At 40.4% G+C, this 23,582-nt stretch overlaps 1 protein-coding gene across 8 annotated transcripts in view; it reads left to right on the top strand.

Annotated features, from left to right (window-relative positions):
• POLA1 (DNA polymerase alpha 1, catalytic subunit) overlaps window positions 1–23,582 on the top strand; it is a 559,576-nt gene that overhangs the window by 188,439 nt on the left and 347,555 nt on the right. For all 8 annotated transcript variants that reach the window (XM_034433156.3, XM_087871335.1, XM_087871332.1 and 5 more), the window contains exons 27-28: window positions 217–249; window positions 1,118–1,210. In XM_034433156.3, coding sequence (XP_034289047.2) covers window positions 217–249; window positions 1,118–1,210 — 126 coding nt within the window. The remainder of the gene's footprint in view (window positions 1–216; window positions 250–1,117; window positions 1,211–23,582) is intronic.

Below are 23,582 nucleotides of genomic sequence, written 5' to 3'. Positions count from 1 at the left end.
TTTCATAAATACCTGGAAGATATGTAAGTTTTTCTCTTCTCTTTTTATTTTTTATTTCTTTTGTATAATCTGTAATTTTTGGCATGAATGTGTCAGATATGGAAACAATATTTTGTGTTTTGTAAATTCAAACATCTAAAGTTTATTTCCTGCTTGGTATGCCTTACATTCTGTACCCTATACAGTAATTAATTATAATTTCTTTTTCTTTTCTAGATCTTAATGCATACTAAGGAGATGGTACAAAAGGTAATATAATTACATTTTCTTTAAATATAAATTCTTAAATAGCATAAATTAAAAGAATAGTCTAATATGAACTAAACACAAAGCATCTCTGGATATATAGTTTATAAATGTAATCCTTATTGATGAATTATAGCTACTTGACCCCAAAGTTCTATAAAGTAAATATGATCTAATCCAGTGATGGCTAACCTTTTTGGCACCATGTGCCAAAACTGGAATGCGTACGTGCACGCCGGAAGGTGCCAGAGATGCACTCTGCGTGCCACTTCTGGCACACGTGCCATAGGTTCGCCATCACTGATCTAATCTCTCTGAAGACTGAATATCTATGGAGATTCTCAGTCATCCAAGTCATGGTTGTCCCAAAGATGTTTTTTTCAAGAGGCAACTGGATTTTCTGGTTTTTCTTTGAAGAGGTTTCGCTTCTCATCCAAGCTTCTCGGATGAGAAGCAAAACGTCTTCAAAGGAAAACCAGAAAATCCAGTTGCCTTCTGAAAAAAGCACCTTTGTGACTCTGAAGGCTGAGTTTCATTATTAAAGCTTATTTGTAATCTAATACCTGCATATTCAAATGTCTTATTGAAATAAACATTTTTTTCAGTTTCACTTATTCTTTTGCAGACTTGGAACACTTATTTTTTTCTGGGATAGTTCAACAAATTGCAGCTGTTGGATCCAATAAAACTAGGGATCCTAAAGTCTAGTTAGAAAAGGTCAACATAGAACCAAACAACCAGATTTTTTCAGTATCACACTCTAGTTTCTGCCTACTCTGAACTTTTTTCAAATCAGAGATTTATAATAAATACAAGCATTTTTGGATACTATCTTAAGTAACTTCCTCTCTTTCTTTCTTCCATCCCTCAGATGAATTTGGAAGTGATTTATGGTGATACAGATTCCATCATGATAAATACAAACCTTACCAAACTGGAAGAAGTATTTAAACTGGGAAACAAGGTAAAATCTAGCACTGCAAACTTTCTAAGTGATTTATATGAAAGTGCTTCTGTGTATCAACTATATTACCAGTTTTTCTGAAAATATTATGGACTGGCATCAGCCTATGGATATCTTTCTGGACTGTTGCATAGGGATGAGCAAGGTATTATTATGGTCTGTCGCACAGTCAGCCAAATATTCAGACTGGATTTTTCTCTATGTTGATTATTATTATGGTTCATCACACAGTCAACCAGAGGTTTAGACTAGATTTGGCATTTTTATCCATCCATCAAGTCTTCCTGAGGACCTGGGATAGGCAGAAGTAGATGTTTGAGGGTGTTGCAGATATTGTCGCAGGATGTAAGCTGTTGTTTTCACTGTATATTTGCAATGGGTAAAAACCTTTCCTGCTGCCCTTGGTTGCTCAGCCAGATGTCCAGGAATTTCAACACCTAGTGTGGTCCTTGTTGACTGGGCAATGATTGAGCCAGTATGGGGTTTCTGTAATTTAGATCTCATCATATTTTTTATGGGAGAGATATTCTTTGTCTGACTCCTGATGAGACCTATCCATTATAGTTGAATCTCTGGCAAAGCTCTAATCTTCTTCAGAGTACACCCTCCTCACTACCATGTCAAAGTAATGCCTTACAAGGGGGATTGTTTGTCGCACAGTCAGCCAGATGTTCAGATGGATTTGGCATTTTTGTCTGCGCACTGAGTCCTTCCCAAGGACTTGGGATAGGCAGATGTGGATGTTTGATGTTGTTAGAAATATCTTTGCAGGATATGTGCAGTTCAGAATAAAACAGCTTTTTGAGTGATGATGAATTTGTCAATGTGAATGGTGTTCAAATGGTGCTCCAATTATTTTGGGATTGCACCCAAGGCATTTATGACTTTTGGTATTTGCAAGTCTTTGTATCTTGTTATCTTCTCTAGTTCTTTCACTTCTATTCTGCTGTCTCCAGTACTGCCAGGTCCATTATCCAGACTGTCCTATTGATAATTGTTAAGTTTTGTGGTGTTTAGGGATGTTTTATATGGCAGGTCTGTTTGAATTCTAAAGGCACAGAGCACTTTAGCTTCTTTATTTTCTATGACTTTCTCTATTTTATGGTCCCAGCAGTTCTTGCTTGCAGACAAAAGGTGTTTTTTGCAGATCTTCCAATGCACCATTATTACTACTTTGTCATGCCTTTGTTTATAGTCAGTCTGTGCAATCTTCTTGCAGCAGTTAGTCAGGTTGGTCCACTGTTTCTTCAGCTTTTTTGCATAGGTGGCTCTTGCTATCTGTTGCTGTCTTCTCAATTCTGGCTTTGTATCCATTTGTTCTTAAGGCTTGGTCTTGTGCAGCCAAAATTAGCCCCTCTGTCTCTTTCTTTAACTTTCCTCCTTTTAACCATTGCCAGGTCTTGTTACAATCTGCTTTCCTGCTTTTTTATGTACTGGCCATGTAATGCTTTGTCTTCCTGTTCTTCATTTGGTCTTTCTTATAGGCCAGTTTGATTTCTCCAGTATTCAGCAGGCCTTTGTGCTGAGTACTACTAGGCCTTTATTATTATTATTAAATTTATTTTCTGCCTATCTTGCCATAGACTACCTACTGGAACATTTATATTCCTTTTTAGCATCTAAAAGAAAATATTTCATTGAGAATTAGTGATTTGTCAGTAAAGTTTGGCGATGTGAGTTTGTAGGTGCTTCCAGGAGAAGAAAGAAGTAGGGCTCTGGTCTAGATAATATAATCAGGCACTTCTGCTTAGAAATAAATTTGTTTCCTCACTTCATTTTGAAATCATTTTATATGTCTTGTAATGAGTAAAACATTTTGTAATTTGTGATGGAACCTCACAATCTATTTACTACTAAAACTCTCTTTTCTGCAACCTTTAACTGGGCAAAATGGTGTACCATAGAGCAATTTTTTTTTTTGACCAAGGTACCTCAACTATTGTAACAGCAGCTTCTATGGTAAACTTTTTCCATTAGTTAATTACTTTAATAACATCAATCTTGCATAAGACAGCATTCTTATTGATCCCTAGTGTTTCTTATCCATATTTTTAGAGGGAACACTTAATAACATTCCATCCCAAGATTGCCTGTGCCCTTGTTAGCTAAGGACAGTTGATATTGACAGAGAGTCCTCATTTAATGACTAATTGCTTAATGACTTTTAAATTATGAAGGCCTCAGAAAGGGTGCTTTATGCCTCTAAAGCATTTCCAACTGTCACAAAATGTTGCAAACACACACATATCCCACAGTCACATATTCACTATCTGGGTGTTTGGCAATCTGTTTGGATTTATAGCTGATTGCCAAGCTCCCCTCAATCATGCAACTGCCACTTGCAAACTTCCTTGCCAGGCTCCCCAGAAACCTAGTAGAGAAGCCGACAGGGAAGGTTGCAAACTGCTGCTGCCTATTGAGAGGACTCCCTCTTGTTTTGGAGGCTGGATGAAAGAGGTCCGTGTTGTTTTGTGTCTCAGCAACTGAAATCCAAGCCTGCATGGAGTCCAAAATCCTTCCCTCAACATCTCTTTTCTTTTTTCTTCTTCTTTTTTATAATTTTTTAATAGTTTTTTCTTTAAAATCCATAAGTGCTTGGTGAACAGTGTACTATCTGGGTCAATATACTTTATACACAATACTACTACTACTAATATTATTTAAATATTCATAATCTTTCAACTTCTAACATTTGTGTATACATAGTAGTTATAATGTAATCCATTCTATATCAGTATACATAATACTATTTTCCCAATTTCTAACTTCTACCTCTTTTTTCTACCTCTTAATAAAATAACTACCATATTAAGAAGTATTTTATATCTATCCACCATCTCTTGCCCTTTTTAGAATTTCATGTCTTACTGACTTTTTGGTAAATCTTTCATGCTTCTCCCTTGGGATCTTGTAACTCCTTACATCATATTTATTTAATCTAAATATTTCATCTGCCACAACACCTATTTCTTGCTGTTGGATCTCTAGAGCACCCATCCGTAATTCTTTCATCATTTTGGGAGATCTTTCTCTTTATTCTCTTCTATATTTTGAACTCTTAAAGAGTAATCTATCTGTTCTGTTTTAAGAATTATTACTATCTCTTCCATATCTTTATCTGCTTGTATCATTTTTAGAATTGATACAAGAAAGAATTGATATTCTTTCCTCAGCTCCTTCTGGTTTCTTCTCTATTTTCTGAATTTTTTGTTCATCTTTTATTGCCATTTGCTGGAGGTTTTCTAGTCTCACATCTGTATCCTGCATCAGTTCCATCATCTCCCTATGATTCCTTGTCATATCTTTCTGAATACATTGAAGCATCAATAATATTTCTTTATGAACTGTATTTGTTTTCCCCTGTTGAAACATTTTGTAATAATTTAATAGGCTAATAGTTGCTCAATATTCCACCCAGGTTCCAATATCCCAATTGCCCAGAAACAACAAAAATGTCAGTATTAATAAAATTTACACAGTCCTGGGAGTGTTACTCAAAATCCTCTAAATTTATAGTCCTAAATTTTTCAAATTTTTAAGTCTTGTTTAATTTTTCTTCTTTCTTTTTTCGCCTCGTAGAATGTTCTATCAAATAGTATTAATAATCCAGATTGGCCCACCAGATTTCCCCAAATGTCTAATTCTGTTTAATCCACAGAATCAAGTATTCAATTTCAAGGATATTTCTTGTTAATTATAGTCCACCTTGCCTTAGAAATCTTCAAAAGACTCACTAAATACTTTGAAGCAGCCAAAACGCCAGTAGATATGGAACCAAAATAAAAAGGCCTTCCAGGTGAGGTTTGCCTTTCACTATTTCCTTTCTTCTCCTCTTTGTTTTTCTTGTGTTATCAATTAATCCTCATTTGCCAAGGTCATTTCCCCACTGTGTACTATTACAATATCTTCTTTCACCAGTCGGTGGCACCCCTGCTCTAAATTCCAGCATTAAACAAAGCAAAGTTGGAACAGCTGTTAAAAAGCTGTTGACTCAGCCTTCCATCCTTTCTAAGGTAGGTTAAATGAGGACCCAGTTTGTGGGGGCAATAAGCTGACTTTGTATAAATATACAAAAGTATGAAGGCTATTGCTTAATGCATTGTAAGCCGCCCTGAGTCTCCGGAGAAGGGCGGCATATAAATCAAATTAAAAAAAAAAAAGATTGAGGAAAAAATAATAAAAAACCAAAATTCCTTTTTCTTTATACGATTTCTTCCAATAATCAAACAGAGTTATCCGCAAATTAAGTCACTTTTCATTCTACTACAAGTTCCAGTCCGGGCTTTCTATATTTTAAAGCTTCATAGTCTTCCATTAAAAGTTTATTTCACTTTTGGGTCTATAATCTTTCTCCGTCTGTTAAATCGCCACTTTCTTAGCATTTTGGAGAGGTTTTTTTGAAAGAATTCTTTTATTTGTGCTTAAATCTCTAGTATAGAAGTTGAAAATTGTCTTACCTAGTTTCAATCCTCTGTTCACAAACCGCTCCAGCTCATAATCTTCTTGTCCTGGTTGTCACAGTTTTGGTCTTGCCATAATGGCTGCCGTCTCTGCTGCCGATCAGGAGGGTTTCTTTGGATCAAGCAAGGAAATTGCTGTTTCCTCGCAATCTACGAAGCGTCCCTCCTTTCTTCACCACCCCTCCACGATGGCTTTGACCCCATAGGGTCTCCTGGCAAGCAGGTATCGGCTGGGTTTTGCACTGCTCCACACCTCCGCTATCCCATATCTGTCCCGCTGTGATGCCAACTGGTGAATCCTGTCAACATCTTTATGGAGGGCTCTGTATCAATGGAGCTGGAAAGATTCCCCTTGTTGCAACTATAGTGCTGATATGCAAACTATTAAATATGTTATGTAAGACATGTGCATTCTCTGATTCCTTAGAACAGTGGTTCTCAACCTTCCTAATGCCGCGACCCTTTAATACAGTTCCTCATGTTGTGGTGACCCAACCAGGGGTGGGTTCTAATTTTTTTTACTACCGGTTCTGTGGGCGTGGCTTATTTTGTGGGCGTGGCTTGGATGTCATGTGACTGGGTGGGCGTGCCTAGCTGGTCATGTGACCGGGTGGCCATGGCTATGTGTATAGGGACTACTCAGAGGGCTGAAAAAAGTCATTTCTGACAGGTCCTTGAACTTTTGACCGGTCTTTGCACTTATGACTGGTCATCATTTATGCCCATTGTAGCATTCTTAACAACCGTGTCACTCATTTCACAACTGCTTCTCTTCACCATGGTGACAAGATAGGGCAAAAACGTAAAATGTGAGGACAGTCGTCAGTTCAAGGACTGGTCAAAAGTGCGAGGACCAGTCAAAAATAACTTTTTCAGCCCTCTGAGTAGTCCATATGCATAAAAGGATACAGCAATAGAGAGGGATGAAGGAAGGGAAGGGAAATTAGAGTAGGAGTGAGGGTAAGAGAGGGAGGAAGAGAGGAGGAGAAGGAGAAAGGAAGAGGAAGTAGGGAGGAGAAGAAGAGGGGAGAAAGGAAAGAAAAAAGAGAGGTGGTAGGTTTGCAGAGAAAGATTATTTATTGCTGTACAATAAAAAAGATGAAAAGGAAGAAAGCCAATCCCAAACAAATATAAAGATATTAAGATAAAGAATGAATTGTTAAACTTTAAAGAATAGAAGAGAACAAATATGAATAAATAACAATAATTAGAAACACACATACAAACATACAATGTATTTTCTTTGAACAGAGTATTTGGCCGATTCACAAATTTAAACAGTGTTTAGTCATTTCAATTAAATTTACAATTTCTATATTTCCTTTTTGCCATATTTATTCCTCACCTATTTTTGTAAAAAAACAATATTACCCTTCATCCTCATCTCTAATCTTAATCAAATTCAATTTTTCCCTTCTATTCTATATTATACCCCTTCCCATTTTCATCTATTTTTATACTTTACACACACAAAATGTCACATACAGCTTTGTGAGATTTTGTGTGTTTGTGTAGTTAGAGTGAAACACTACAGAAACACACCAAATCTCAGAAAGCTGCACAAATATTTTATTTTATTTTATTTTATTTATATTTTTAGATAAAAACAGCTAAATTTAAAACTTCCCTAATTTTAAATTGCTGTCTAAAAAAAAAAATAAAACTCCTAAAAAAAACTTCAATTAACTTTTTTTTTTTTAAAGCTCCCACACCAAAAAAACCCAGTTACTTACCAAATTGAAGGCACAAGGCAGGCAGGCAGGCAGGCAGATTGAGTTGCTCACTGATTGGACTGCTTGCAGGCAGGCAAATTGAGTTGCTAGCTGATGCAATTGATTGCAGAAGCTGAAGCAAGGCAGGAAAAGCGAGCGAGCCCGAAAGAAGCAGCAAGCTGCCAAGTGGGCAAGTGGGGACTGGGCGATTGGGCGGGCATGGGCAGGGGCCCCAGAGATTTTTGCTACCAGTTCTCCGAACTACCCACCGCCATCGCTAACGGATCGCCTGATCCGGTCCGAACCGGGAGCATTTCACCCCTGCTCTTCATCTTCCCACTGCAAGGAAGAAAATCAAAATGTTTCCACCTGATGCTAAATAATCTCTTCATGAAGAAATGATTGAAAAATAGTATTTTCTAGTGTATGCACAAATTGAAAATATAGTGTTATTACAGCAATATTTCTCTTTTAAATAATTAAATGTCAAGGATTTACCCGTATTTTTCAGACTATAAGATGCACCGGACTATAAGACGCACCTAAATTTACAGGAGGTAAACAAGAAAAAAATAGTTTTTGGCCTCTGCAGTGCTCCGCATGTTTTTGGGCTCCCAAGCCCTCCGTGCATCTCGTTTTTGCCCTCCCAGGCCCCCAGAAGCACTCTGCAGTGTTCCACATGGCCCGTTTTCTCCAAAAATGCTCCTGTTTTTGGCCTGCAGAGTGCTGCTGGGGCCAGCGAGGGCGAAAATGTGACGCGTGGAGGGCTTGGGAGCCCAAAAATGGGCCATGCAGGGCACTGCAGAGTGCTTCTGGGGGCCAGGGAAGGCAAAAATGTGACGCGCGGAGGGTTCGGGAGGCCAAAAACACCCGTACTCAGTCTATAAAACTCACCTAAATTTTCACCCACTTTGGGGGTGGGGGAGTGCATCTTATACTCTGAAAAATATGGTAATCACTTTTGGAGTTTTTCCTCCAAGGAAAAAATGGGATATCAGAGTCTCTTAGAGACACATGCTTACAACTATGGTCAATATTTTTACTTAGATTGGATATCTGATCGGCCTGCTCCTTTCTTTCTTTTCTTCCCCTTATATACTGTATCATGCAGGATAATAGAAAAAGAGAAAGGAAGTAAAGACACAACTTTGGAATAGCATCTTCTTTCTTGCTTTAATGAGTCTTCCCCTAATATAGGGCAGAAAACTTGTGCAAACTAAAGGAAGGAGCTTATATAGTTGAAAGGTCAGACCATATTTAGCTGGGTTCTTTTCACTAACAAGCAATAAGGATTCTTTGTTTGTTTGTTTATTTCTAAAACTGTCTTATACACAATAATCTTAGGCGGCTCACAACAAAACCAATCCCCCCCAACAATAACAGCATAATTTCACCCATTCAATGAAGCAGTTAGTCTTCTACTGTAAACACAGGTCAATGTTCATTACTCTTAGTTGCAAATACAGTTCTTATTTTCTGGAGAGATGGCCAGCATTCTGTAATAATAGACAAAATTATGTTGTTATGGCAATTTACAATTTCTACTTCCTATAGCCATGATGGCGAACCTATGGCACAGTTGCTAGAAGTGGCACGCAGAGCCATCTCTCCGGGCACGCGAGCTGTCACCCGTTGCTCTTCCAGATTCTGGAGCACCGGCCAGCTGGTTTTCACATGTGCGGGAGCATTTGAAACCAGAAGAGCAGACGTCCGGCGTGCATGCACACTGGCCACCTGATCTTCCAATTTCTGGCATGTATGCACACACAAAGATCAGCTGGCCATTGAGCATGCGTGCCCCAGAAACTGGAAGATCATCTTTCCGGTGTGCACATGCGCATCAGGCAGCTGCTGTTATGGTTTCTAACACACATGCGTGCATGCCTTCCTGTTTTGAAATTCAGTGCCGAAAAGGTTCACCAACACTGTCCTATAGCCAAGAGGCTTTTGTATCTTGAGGATGAGGTCTTCTCAATTTTATACAGTTTTTATTCAATTTATAGCTTGGAACTTCTGAAAAAAATTCTTTTAAATTATTTATATGTCAAGTTTGAACCACTTTGCTTCTTTCAAACCTAATGCTTTTCAACTTGCCTTGGGTGAGGGAAATGGAATGTGGAGAATGTATGAAGAGATCATGAGAGCATGGAGCCAGCAAGGTCACCACTGCAGCTCGAGAAAGAGATGGACTGTTCTCATAACAAAAGACCGTGTCATAATTGGGCAGCGTGATCAACCAAAGGTAGGGAGAAGAAGAAAGTATTGTTTAACTGAGCAAGCATTTGCGCGGGAAATGAGAGCTGGTTTCGTTTCTTCAGTACCAACATGGTGTGTCCAATAAAGTTTTAGTTTTGGGAATTCAATTCTCCTGAGAGTGTTTCCTTGGACAGTTGACATTAAACCAGCTCTCTTAACTCAGTCTACTTGGATAACTCTGAGAGAGCTGTGACCTAACAATGTGTGGAATGGAGCAAAAAGTTGAGTCCACAACAAACCCTGAATTGCTTCCTCCTCAGGAGGCACCAGTAGTCTCCCAAGCGGATGCTGGGGCACAGATAGTGGTGACCCAATCCAAAGTGAGAGTGGAGAAGATGGAGCAGTCACTGGTGCATGACAAGGGGATCATGGCTGGATCCATCTGCCCTGACCCAAAGGCACGATGGCCGAGTGGAGTGGGCAAGGCAGCCAAGTTGGAGTTCCCCTTGGTTCTACTGGGAGAAGGCGCAGAGGAAGAGAAAAGAGAAAATGCAGGTGGCACAGCAGGTCGTGGAGGTCTCTTCCCCCTCTAGCGAGAGGAGGGAACTCCGACCCCCAGCAACTCCAACCTGGTCTTCTATGATAGCGACAGTGAGGGGCAGGACAATCTGATGGTAAGTGGAACCATCACCCCTTTGACTGGTTGAGTGGAGATGCTAGTGCCTCACTCAGGGGTGAGAAGGGTTTTTAGGGCCCTGGTAGAGTCAAGTTGCACCCACTGCTTGATTAGCTTGAGAACTATGCAAAAGATGGCTTCAGGTTCGCTTCAGAGTTGACAATTGAGACTTAAAAAATGAGGCAGCCTCTGAAGTTTGAGCAAGTTGATGGCTTCCTTACTAAGGGACCTACTAGCCACGTGCCTAACTGAACCAGTAACCTGAGATCAGGAAGCCACGAGGAAACTATATACTTCATAGTAGCCCTGAAAATGGAAATGATATTGGAGTTGGCATGGCTAAAAAAGTGGTAGCCAGCAGTTTACTGGAAAGACAACAACTGGCACTGGAGGAGTAGAGCAGATGGACTGCAAGAGCCTTGGTAGAACAGTGGTCTAAGGCACCCTGTTATTAAGCTGGTTATTAAGACCAGCTGCCTGCAATTACTGCAGGTTTGAATCTCGCCAAGGCTCAAGGTTGACTCAGCATTCCATCCTTTCTAAGGTAGGTAAATTGAGGACCCAGTTGTGGGGGCAATAAGCTGACTTTGTATAAATATACAAAAAGATGAAGGCTATTGCTGAGCACATTGTAAGCCGCCCTGAGTCTCCGGAGAAGGACGGCATATAAATCAAATTAAAAAAACAAAAACACGTAGGGGCACGAAGTGCAGAGGCAGCAAAAGCCCACTGGTGGGAAGGAGAAAGATAGAGCCTATCAACTCATGGCTGACCATCCCTAAGGAATACCAAGACCTAGTGGGAACATTTAGCGAGTAGGAATCAGAAGTACTCCCTCCTCATCACCTCACTGATTCTGCCATTGAGATACTACCAAGGACAAAATTATCTAAGTCAAAGAATGACCCTAAGAGAGATGGAGAAGCTCAGGAATTTCATGGATAGGGGCGAAAGATGGGTGTTTGAAATTATGCATGGATTTTGGAGGAATCAATGGTTGTTGTGGCTCCGTTGCCTGAACCTGGGCTGTCGACAGATGCAGACTCTGAGAGTGAGGAAGAGAAGTTGGAAAGGCCTCCCTCTCCAGGACCCTCCTCTCTGGCAATGCCTCTGGAGGACACCGAAGGCCAAAAGATAGGCTCAGAGCCAAGCACATCCTCGCAGCCACAGGTGGACAGTGACGAAGGAGATAAGTGCTGGCTGGACCCTCACCAGAGGCGCAGGGAGAAGCATGCGCAGCAGAGGGGAGGGCGTGCCAGAGATTAGCTGAGTCACTGGACCACACCCCACAGGGTATAAATGTGGGTGTGGTGGCCGGTTCAGTTTGTGACGAGCAAAAACTAGAACTAATCCATGAATTCTGCGTTACTGGACTTTGCTTGCTTTATCGGACTGCATTATTGTTGAAAACTCTGCCTGTTTTATCGGAATGCTGGCAGGCTAATCTTTGTTTTGTGTGAGTAAAGTCTGAATTGGCAGCTAGCCACTGGGTTGCTGCCAGCTTTATTTTCAAAGAATTTTGTTGTGTGGCTTATTAACTCCGGGCCGTCTGTGGGGGTGCGTGAGTGGAACGGGGACAGAACAATGGTGTTTGTGTGCAAAACATATACCCTCTCCCCCTCATGAAAGGACATGCTGGGATACCTGGCCAAGGGGAAGATGTTCACCAAGCTGGACTTGAGAAGCGTATTACTGAGTAAGAATTAAAGAAGGCGATGAATGGAAAACCACTTTCAATTGTCCCTTAAGATGTTTCCAATTCTGAGTGATGCCTTTCGGGCTGCAGGGAGCACCCATGGTGTTCATGCAGCTAATCAAAGAAGTGCTGCATGAGCACCTGTATAAGGGGATTGGTGTAACTGGTTGATACCCTCATTCTGAGACAATGGAAGACCACGTGAAACGAGTGAGGGAGGTGCTAAGAAAACTATTGAAAGCTAAGCTCTATGCTAAACTATCCAAGTGCAACTTCCACAAAACCAGTTTAGACTACTTGTGGTATCGTGTGTCCAGTGAAGGGGTGGAGATGGATCTTGGAAAGGTGAAGACCATTCTGGAGCGGGAAGCCCCTCGCATCAGAAAACAACTGGAGAGCTTCCTGGGTTTTGCCAACTTCTACTGCCAATTTATCCCTTTACACAGATAGCCTTGCATATCACCGAACTATTAAAAACGGGCGCAGGGGAGTAAAGCATAAACCAAGCCAGCTGCTCACTTGGACTATGGAATGCCAAGCGACTTTCAAAAAGCTTAAAAGGCTTTTTGCAGCAGAGCCAACCTTTAAGCATCCAAATCCGGAAGAGCTGTTTATAATACAAACTGATGTCAACAATGTGGTGGTGGGGGTGCTTTGCTCCAAAAAGAATGCAAAGGAGACATTGCAACCTTGTGCCTACACTTCCTGGAAGCTGCCTAACAGTGAAAGGTGTTGGGTGGAATGGGAGAAGGAAGCGTATGCCATTGGAGGCAATTCTTAGAAGGCAGTAAGATTCTGTTTGAAGTGTGGACTGACCACAAGAACCTGGAAGCCTTAAGAACCCCGAGGAAGCTGTCCCCTAAGCAAGTGAGATGGGAGCAGTACTTTAATCGGTTCAACTTCATCCTTCGATATTTGCCAGGGGAAAAGAATGCCCTTGCCAATGCACTCTCTTGGATGCCCCAATACAAAAGTACCCAAGAGGAAATAGTTAACTCCATCACTCCCTCCAGGCAACCGGCAGCACAGGTCTCAGTGAGGTGGCGGCTAGCCACTCCTCAGCCGGCCGACGGCACACTGCTCCAACACCTAAAAGAAGCTCTGAAGGAAGATGAATGGCTCAGAGATCACAAAGCCGACTTGATGAGAAAGAGGGAGGACCTGGAGTGGAAGGGAGACAAGCTGTATGTTCCAGCCAGCCAGAGAACCCAAATCCTACAAAAAAGCCATGACGTAAAGCCAGCAGGACACTTTGGGTTTGTAAAAACCCTTCACCTGGCTAAAAGACAATTCTGGTGGCCCAAGATGAAGAAGAACATAGAGAACTATGTAAGTGGTTGCCCAGTATGTGTGTCTATAAAACGATTGTCAGGGAAGACCTCTGGGTCACTACAGCCGGTGACTAACCCTATCAGACCATGGGAGAAAATCGTCATGGATTTCATAGTGGACCTTCCGGAGAGTAATGGAAGCATCATAATTTGGACTGTGGTTGACCTGTTTTCAAAACAAGTGTATTTCATCGCATGCCTGAAGCTTCGCTCAGCCCAGAGGTTGGCCAAAATATTTGTGCAGCACATCCACCAGCTGCAAGGAGATCCAAGGCGCATCATTTCAGATTGGGGGTGCAGTTTACAACAAAGTTTTGGCGGGAGTTTCTAAAGCAAATAGGTTCAGCTCAGGGACTTAGTTCAGGGTTCCATCTGTGCACCAATGGGGTGGTAGAAAAAACTAACACAATGCTGGAGCAATACCTACATTGCTACACTTTTGGCTTCTCTTAGCCAAAAGGCTGAGAAGCGATACCTACGTTGCTATGTAAACTATCAGCGAATCAATTGGGCGGAACTGCTACCTTTCACAGAAGTGGCTTATAATAACGTGGTGCATAGCAGTATTGGATTCACCCCTTTTAAAAGTAACCACGGGGATTGAATTTGTACCAATGCCAGAGTTTCCGAGGGAACCTCCTCCGTCAGTAACAATAACTGAATGGATGGAGACCCTCAAAGCTGCTTGGAGCAACATGCAGAAAACCCTGAATAAGGCCAGGGAGTCTCAAAAGAGACAGGCAGATTGGAAGAGAGCCCCTCAGAAGAAGTTCAGAATCGGGGGGAGAGTTTACCTGTCTACGAAGTACTTAAAACTGAACCAACCTGGTAAGAAACTGGGTCCTAAGTACATAGGTCTGTTCCCAATTGTTCGAATCAGAAACCCAATTACTCTGGAGTTACAGTTGCCTAAGGTACCTGGGTGACTCCATCCAGTGTTCCACTGTAACTTATTGAAGTCCTTCCAAGGCTTCAAGCTAAAGCCAGTCAAAGACAAGCTGACACCACCTGTGATGATGGGGGGGGGAGGGGAGGGAAATCACTATGAGATAAAGAGGATGCTCGACTCAAAAAACTTTAAGGGGAAATTAAAATATTTAGTGCAGTGGAAAGGTTATCCTTCAGCTGTGTTTAATATTTTCCAGGTGCTCTTTTTCTTCAGGGAGTCTGCTTGTGAAGATTGAACTACTTTGCTTCTTTCAAACCTAATGCTTTTCAACTTGCCAATGAACTAGGGGGAGGGAGATGGAATGTGGATGTGAATGTATGCAGAGATCAGGAGAGCTTGGAGCCAGCAAGATAACCGTTGCAGGTGCTTGAGAAAGAGATCGACCATTCTCATAACAAAAGACAGCCTCATAATTGGATAATGTGGTCAACCAGGGGTGGGGAAAAGGAGAAAGTATTGCTTAACTGAGCAAGCATTTACATGGGAAGCCAGAGCTGATTTCATTTCTTCAGTACCAATATGGTTTATCCAATAAAGTTTTACTTTTGGGAATATAATTATCCTGAGAGTGTTTCCTTGTTTTAGGTTCACTAATTGGACAGTTGACATATTTAAAAGAATAAAAGATAATTTAAAATGCTTCAAATACCAAAATAAAAAGCTGGAGGAAGTATTCTCCATATTATTAACTGGCAATTGAAAGTCTCTTCCCAAAATATATCAAATTACATGAAGAGTATGCTTAGAGTGAAAAAAAGTCATATTTTAGAAAACAATAGTTTCTATTCTACTTCTATTCTACAAGTTTCAACAAATTGAAATATGTGTCTGATGTTAACATCATCCAGAAAAGTATAAGGGGCAAATTTTATTATTTCAATTTGCATGGTCATCATATAGCTTGGGGAGAGTAATGGGATTTTGTACTCATAGGTTCCTTCAAACAACACTTATCTCAGAGGGCTGTCTCTTCATTCAAATCCTGCAATTTTTCTTCTTGGACCATATGCTATATGTATAAATGATGAATAATGTACATACGCTCAGAGCCTTGTTTGGGAAAATTCCAATCCATTCATTATATGATCTTCCAGCTAAGAGTATTGATAATTACTATGTCAAAATTTGCATGTTGATCTTTATAGTTAATTAATTATTTGTTGAATCCTAAATAAAAAGAAAAGAAGATTAAGGAGAAAAAGAAGACTAACAATGGATTAATGGCAGGTGTCATTTTGGAAATATACTAAATCCCATGGCAACTTCCCTTTATTGTTGCTATTTTCAATACATGGCTTGATGAAGGAAAGAATACATTATTGATTAATCTAATTATTTACCATGACTCAGGGGCTTAATTTTGGAAAGATTCCTTCTAGAAACAATTGCTCTAACTCCATCCATGGCATTACTCACAGCAACTGGCAACAATACTCCTATGATTGTTTCAGAAGTACCAAAGTCAGTGTCAGTTACACTATAAACTACTATTCTTGCTGCATGTGTTTCTCTTCCAATTCTGATTGAATAAGCATCAGGGCACTTGTTCAGTATCTGCCAGAGAGAAGATTTGACCCAAAAATAAAGATAACAAAACCAGCTCTAATCTTCTCGTCAGAAGTTCACTAGACCCATGGCTGAACCTATTTTTGCATCGCATCTAGTGTCACTGCTGCTCTTAGCCGTTAGAGCAAACTCTTTTTCTCAAGAATATTTGGGTTATCTGGCTTTGGAACATGATATCCAAGATACTTCATCACTCATCGAAGAATTTAAGTCATTGTTTCTATAGTAAAAACTTTACAGAGTTGTTGGGAGAAGCAGGAAACACATCTGTCCCAAGAATCTTTTGATTCTTAATGCTTCATATCATGATCTCTAGTAAATAGATGTTCTTTGTGTTGTTAAAAATATTTTTTCTAGGTTGTGACAATTGCACATTTGCTCCATCTCTTGATGGATTGTTTACAGCAGATGGTTGGATTTGTAGCTTCTTGATTGAATATAGTACATTACAATTCCATAAAAGCCCTCCAAGCTGATCAACTGCATTCTTCCCTGGTTCTGAAATCCAAAGTTGTGGATCTTGTCTGGAAATGGTTAATTAGAACATACAACACTCTATACTTAATGAAGTATATATCTGATTTTGTTTTTTGTGGATACAGATTTTGAGGTTTGATTCAAATCCAGAAATTAAGAATCTACAGTTGCAGTGAGTTTTGTACTGTTTCCTTAGTTTCCTCCAGTTTCTCCACTATTTCTATACTGAATTTGTTGGTTGTACCCAACTAATTAATAGGAAACTGTTTGAATCTATGGCTACTATACATATTTATTTGGTGATTTTTAAAAATTATATTCTTAGTTGTTATTAAGAAAGGCTGCAGATTTATATTCCCTGTGGGCTGATGCTAATCTCTGTTTGTTCTTTGGTCAAATTTATCATTTCTTCCAAAAGTGACATCTTAGTTTCAATTTAATCCAGTACTTGTGTACTCTATTTTTTCTCAATCCAAAGATCTCCATTAAGCATTCTTTGAATAGACAAAGCTTTGGCAGCTTTCATAGAATGTCTTTGTTATTCTTAGAAAAGAGTTTTAGTCTCTTTCAAGGCATTCTTTCAGTGCCTTGTGAGCAGTAACATCTGGTGAACAAGCTTCCCTCTGAGTCAGTGCTTCTCTGGAAGATTTGTTTAGGATCCTGGCCATCTACTTTTGTAAAGCAGTATCCTTGGATGTTCATTTCAGAGCTGATTCATTTTAGTTTGGTCAATGTCAGGGCATTTATTAATCCCATGTTTGGCTCTGGGACTAATTACCCTGGTTTAAAGGAGGAGATGAATCGAGGCTTATTCCAAGTTGCACTATTCTGATAAAGAAACGCGAAGGAAGGTTTCTAATAAAACTCATTTATTTGTTATAAAGAAAATAAAACACCTCACTAACTAAGACAAGTTAATTGTTACATTTTTGAAAGTAATTCGGGCCGGCTATCTTTCAGCCGGACCTTGCTGGAAAGAGAACAAAGGAAGAGTGTGAGAAGGAATGTGGGTGGATGCGGAAACACGTAGCTTACTGATAAGAAGTTGGCAAAGCTACGGAGAGTCTGACAGTCCAGAAATAATGAGCTCAGCTGGTAAATAAAATAACGCAGTGACATTCCCCTTCTTTTGCCAGTTGAGCAAATATCAGTTCATCATCAAATAAGGCACATCTTCTCACGCAGATACTCGTGTTGAGCTGCTGGAAGTGGTTTGTTGAGCATATCAGCAATTTGATCATGTGTAGATACATATTGCATTTTGACAAAACCTTTTTTCACTAAATGTTTTATGTTTTGGTAACGAATGTCAATGTGTCTGGACCTAGAACCTGTAAAATGAGATTCAGAAATATAAACCACCGATTCATTGTCTTCCATCACGGTGATCGGTCGGATCGGGTGTGTCCAGATATCTGTGACTAAAGCATCAAACCAAGTTAGGGAATTACATGCATCTGAAACACAAGCATATTCAGCTTCAGTAGATGAACAAGAAACAAAATTCTGTTTACGTACTTGCCAATAAACAGGACATCCATTTAAGAACATCATATAACCTGAAGTACTTTTACGTGATTTCTTATCACTTGCCCAATCAGAATCTGCATAACAACATAATTCTGCATAATCAGTATGTGTTGGTTCTAACAATAATTTCAAATGTTTAGTGTATTTTAGGTATCTCAATAATTTCTTAATACATGTCCAATGAAACTGTTTTGCCTTACCTACGTGTCGAGATAAGAGATTAACACTAAGTGCAATGTCGGGTCTGGTCCAACTACTAATGTACAATAGTGACCCAATGACTGAACGATAAAGTGTTTGATCCTCGAACTCAGGACTTTCTTCTTGTGTCAAGTTGTGAAAATCTGTTTGCATGGGTGTCTTTGTTGTGTTAGCATCTTTCATGTTGCAATGATGCAAAACTTGTTCAATTTTATCTTCTTGTGAAAGACTAAACCCCTTCTGTGTTTTTTCAATCTGAACACCTAAATAAGTGCTAATGTGACCTAATGATTTCAATGTGAAGTATCTCTGCAAAGCTTTGGCAAAAATTTCACTCATTTGCTTATTTGGACCAATATAAACAATATCATCAACATAAACAAGAACTATCTCATATGCATTGTTAGATCTTTTTGTGAACACGCACTCATCAGTTTCGGACTTAATAAAGCCCATTGAATTTAGTTTGTCAGTAAGACATAAATACCACATTAAACCAGATTGTTTCAGACCATAAAGACTTTTGTTTAGAAACCAGGTATCCCCTTCTTGCTGTCGGAATCCTGGAGGACTTCTCACGTAGATCTCTTCGTCTAGGTCTGCATGTAGATAAGCCGTGTCAACATCAAACTGGAAAACTTCTAAACCAAGGATAGTTGCAGTTGCTAAAGCAATTTTTACACTCTCAGTTTTGACTGTCGGTGAGTAAGTATTTGTGTAGTCCTCAGGATAACGTTGAGCGAAACCCTGAGCTACAAGTCTGGCCTTGTACAGTGACTCACCATTTGGTTTCTTTTTGATTCTATAGACCCATCGAGTGCCAATGATCTTTTTGTTTGCTGGAGGTTTTGCAGGTGTAAATACCTTAAGTTTCTTTAGACTGTCCATTTCAACCTGCATTGCATCATAACATTTGTCTTGCTCTGAATCAGGGAGCTGCTTGATTTGCGTGAAATTATCAGGTGGAAGTGTAACATTGCAAATCAAAGGCAAGGGTGCTTTTGTCAGTTGCCAAGAATATCGTTGTGGAGGGATCCCTTTTGTGGCCCTCTTGGAACGTCTTGGAACAACTGTCCAGTCTTCTTCTGCTTCGTCCTCGTCCTCACTTTCGTCGCTAGCGTCAGCATCCGCGGCTTGCGAAGACGGAACATCGGGTTGAGAAGAATCAGTGGAATCTTGATCATCAATCTGCATAGCATCAGCAGTATCATCTCTAGGAAAATAAACTCCAGGATCATTGGAATGAATCCTGGACCAGTCAATATCTTCCTCAAAATTAGCAGATTGGGAAATCACAATTGCATGTTTAGAGTCAATAAATTTGCTCCATTTTGAATTATCATCAATACCCATAAATCTCAGTCTCTTTGCTGCTGGACTTCCTTTTCTTCTTTGAGCTAAGGGAATGTTCACCATAGCATATGAACCAAAAATATGGATGTTTTTAAGATCAGGCTTGTAGCCATACAACATGAAGAAAGGAGTCTGATTTATTACACTGCTCCAAGTACGGTTGACAATGTAATTTGCATACTTGATAGCTTCCCCCCAGTATATCATATCAAGGTTGGCGTCTTCTAGGAGACAACGCATCATGGTTTGCAGTACCTCTCCATTGTGAGCCGGTATGTCAGGGGGTGAAGTCTGATGAATAATTCTATTCTTACGCATCCAGTCCTGGAAATGTTGAGACATGAATTCGGCACCACGATCACTCTGGATTCTGGCGATGCGAACTTGGTGTTGGGTAGAAACAAGGGTTGCAAAGTCTTTAAAGATCTGAAAAGTCTCTGATTTTTCTTTCATAGGATACACATATCCATATCTAGAGTAATTATCAACAATTGTTAGAAAATATTTTCTACCACCAAATGATGGCGGGAAAGGACCAAGTATGTCAATGTGAACCAAATCAAAAATGCGTGTTGACAGGCGTGTAGCGCGTTTGGGAATGGCTGCTGCTTTGGATTTGGCCTTCTTGCATACAGCACAATCCAAAAACACCTTACACCCCTTTAGATCCAAACCTTTTGCGAACTCCGGCATCTTCCTAAGAACACGGAAACTGGCATGCCCCAATCTTCTATGCCATTTGTGGATACACCTGGAATGCAAAGGTTTACCTGTTAGTGAATTCTCAACATTAACATTTTTATGCGGAACCTCAGGCTTGCTCTGAGCAACCTGTTTATCAACTCTCTTTTTGTTGGCTTTAGGAGCCTTAGGGGTAGCAACAGGATCTCTCTCTGGAGCATCTCTCTCTGGGCCTGTGCTCTGCCCTTTTGGAGTTTGCATACTTGCCTGTGTTTGTGTTTTAGGCTTTGGCTTTAAGTAATAAACACCACCAATTAATATGGTTTCAGCAACAATATCTCCATCTTTAACTATGTTACTTGCTTTTTCAAGGTGGTGAACTTGGAACTTTAACATTCTAGACAAGTGAAACTGACTAAGCAAATTACTGGTTGCTGTTGGTATGTAATAAACATCAGGAATGAATGCATCGAGCTCTTCAACATAAACAGTTCCTTTTCCTTTGACCTGACAAGGATGATTTGAAAAAGAATAAAGTTCACGTAGTTCTGGTTCAGGCTCGTGCATTTCTGTGAAAAGTTCCTTTCTGTAGGTAACATGCAATGCTGCACCACTGTCCAAAGTCCACAGGAGTCGTCTGTCGTACTCTGGTTGAGGTTGTGGATCATTGGTTAAAGCCAACGTGGCGAGTGGAGTTTGTGGATCACACCGGGGACCACGATGACCTTGTCTTCCGCCTCTGCCTCTGCCTCTGGAATCTGTTCCTCTGGGCTGGTACGTTACGGGAGCTGGAACTCGTTGGGGACAATCCCGGGTGGCATGTCCCACACGATTGCAGGTGTTGCATCTTGGCATCCTTGGAGCGTAGGTCCTTCCTCGGAAGGGGGGACTAGCTGGAGCTCTTGATGCGGGTGGTCCTCTCAAATGTGGTGTGGCTAGCATGAATGCCTCTTCTTCAATTAAAAGCCTACAGACATTGTCCACTGTGCGTTGAGCAATTGGGACTTGGTTAATTTTTGTAACAGCATCTTTCCATTCATAATTCAAAGAGTTAATAATGATGCTGATCATTTGAATATTTTCAATGTTATGGCCTCTTTCTCTCAATTCTGTTCTCAGTCCTTTCAGTTTGGTCAAATGCCCTCCAATTTGTTCACCAGGTTTCAATCTCGAACCGTGGAGTTCAGACATGAGTAAACATGAAGATTCAATTGAGATAGGCCTGTAGCAATTTTCCAATTCAGCCCAAATTTGTCGGGCTGTTGTATTTGGTGGAAAAGTGACCTGCAGTTCAGTATCCATGGACATCAATAATGTTGTGCGAGCCCTTATCTCTAAATCTCTTATTGCATAAGTCCAAGGTTGAGCAGGTGGGTTAAATACCATAAAATGAGTGCCTTCTCTAAGAAGCAATAGTGTAATCTCACTGACCCAGGCTTTGTAATTATGTCCTGACATTTTTAGTTTTGACTCACCAGTTAGTGGAGAGACAGAAAATGCCTGGTAAGGAGCCTGCACTTGGTACGCTGGCTGTGCTGGCAGAAATGCCTGTGGTATTTGCTGTGCCTGTTGTGGACCTAAAAATGGTCTTGGTTGTGCCATTGGAGGTGGGCCAGGAGGTGGCCCTATTTGCACTTGTGGCTGGGGCACATATGCAGGCATTTGTAGCTGCTGTGGCTGATGCACTGGAATCTGCTGTATTCCAGTTGCCATTTGTGCTTGAGCTGCAATATTGGCATGACCTGCTGGAGATGCAGTCATTTGCCTTTGCTGTGTTCCATCTAAAAGGACACCAACACCGCCAGGGGGTGTTTGAGTTTGGGCCTGTGGAAACACTTGTGGCATTTCAGCTTCCTGTAGTAAATTACTTTTGCCAGCAGATGGGGCATTGTATGCATACGGGGCATTGTATGCTTTTGAGTAGGAGTGGTTATTTAAGACATGTGTAACTTGATCAGGGAGACTTTCATGTGACGTATGCAGTGCTCTTTGTCTTAATTGGCCTGACACAGAATCCACCAGGGGGAGTGTCTTTGGCTCTGAGCAAGAAGACAAGATGGCCTCTTTTGAAAATCTTAAGTCACGGGATTCTTCCTTATCATGCTCAAGCATAGATATAGCCATTTTTGCCTGGGATAGCTGCTGTTCATAGAGTTTTATACGGTCACGATAGGCTTTCATAGCATTCTCACGCTGGGTGAGCTCAGGGCTTTGAGAAGAGTAATGAATTGTTTCTCTCTGTGCGTGGGAGTAATTTTGCTCAGCAGTGCTTGCACCGAGCTTTACAAATTCAGAAGGTTCTGGGGAGACTTTTTCAGAGCTTGGAAGATCAGAAGAAAAGGTTACTGACCTCAGTCGTAAATCATCATCTTCAAAAACAGCTTCTGTCTTATCTGTCTCCATTTCTGTTCCCACGGCTTTTTCTTGTTCCAGGCGTGTGGCTGTAGTAAGGGGCTGGAAATCTGGAAACCTCCTGTCTGCCACCTCTTCGTTGGAAAGATCAATCAAATCATTTACGAAGAGTGGTCTTGGTTTCACTTTGCCTTTTTTCTTCTGTTTCGGCATCTCAGCAATATAATTAGCGTACCTCAGTAGCTAAAAACTAATTGCCTATGCGCTCTTATCAGAAGTAACAAAACAAGGAAAAAAGCCATAAATCAAACCGTCCTCGTGCTACCAGAATGTCAGGGCATTTATTAATCCCATGTTTGGCTCTGGGACTAATTACCCTGGTTTAAAGGAGGAGATGAATCGAGGCTTATTTCAAGTTGCACTATTCTGATAAAGAAACGCGAAGGAAGGTTTCTAATAAAACTCATTTATTTGTTATAAAGAAAATAAAACACCTCACTAACTAAGACAAGTTAATTGTTACATTTTTGAAAGTAATTCGGGCCGGCTATCTTTCAGCCGGACCTTGCTGGAAAGAGAACAAAGGAAGAGTGTGAGAAGGAATGTGGGTGGATGCGGAAACACGTAGCTTACTGATAAGAAGTTGGCAAAGCTACGGAGAGTCTGACAGTCCAGAAATAATGAGCTCAGCTGGTAAATAAAATAACGCAGTGACAGTCAATTATTCCCTTCTCCCAGTTCTGTCAGTTGGAACCTCCCACTTCCATCTTGTGAGCTTGCTAGTCAACCATATGTGTGATTCAGAGACCATAAAGAAAGAAGGTTGCTTTTCTGTAATTGTGTCTCTTTAAGTGGCCATATGTATATTGAGCTACCTATCCATTCTATGACTATGCTTGTTGATTTTATTGGTTCTTATAGCTTCTGTAATTATTTAAAAAATGAAGAGAAGGCAGGATATGCACAATATAAAAATGCTTCTTACAAAAATCTTCAACACTGGAAATTCCTTGAATGAGGCGCTGCTCAGACATAGCCTTTATATTTCTGAATGTATAGATAGTTTAAGGTCCTGCCTTGCCAGTCTTCTCAAAAAAGCAGAACTCTTGAAACAAAAGCCATTTCAAAAGAAAACTTCTATTGGAAGATTGTGATAGGAAGACATCTAGGCAGGAATTAACTTTTCCCGCTC

This window comes from Pantherophis guttatus, chromosome 5 (genome assembly GCF_059756535.1).
Source record: "Pantherophis guttatus breed Tessera chromosome 5, ASM5975653v1, whole genome shotgun sequence".
Taxonomy (NCBI): domain Eukaryota; kingdom Metazoa; phylum Chordata; class Lepidosauria; order Squamata; family Colubridae; genus Pantherophis; species Pantherophis guttatus.
Note: the sequence above shows the minus strand (reverse complement) of the source record. Positions and strands in the feature narration are given on the sequence as shown.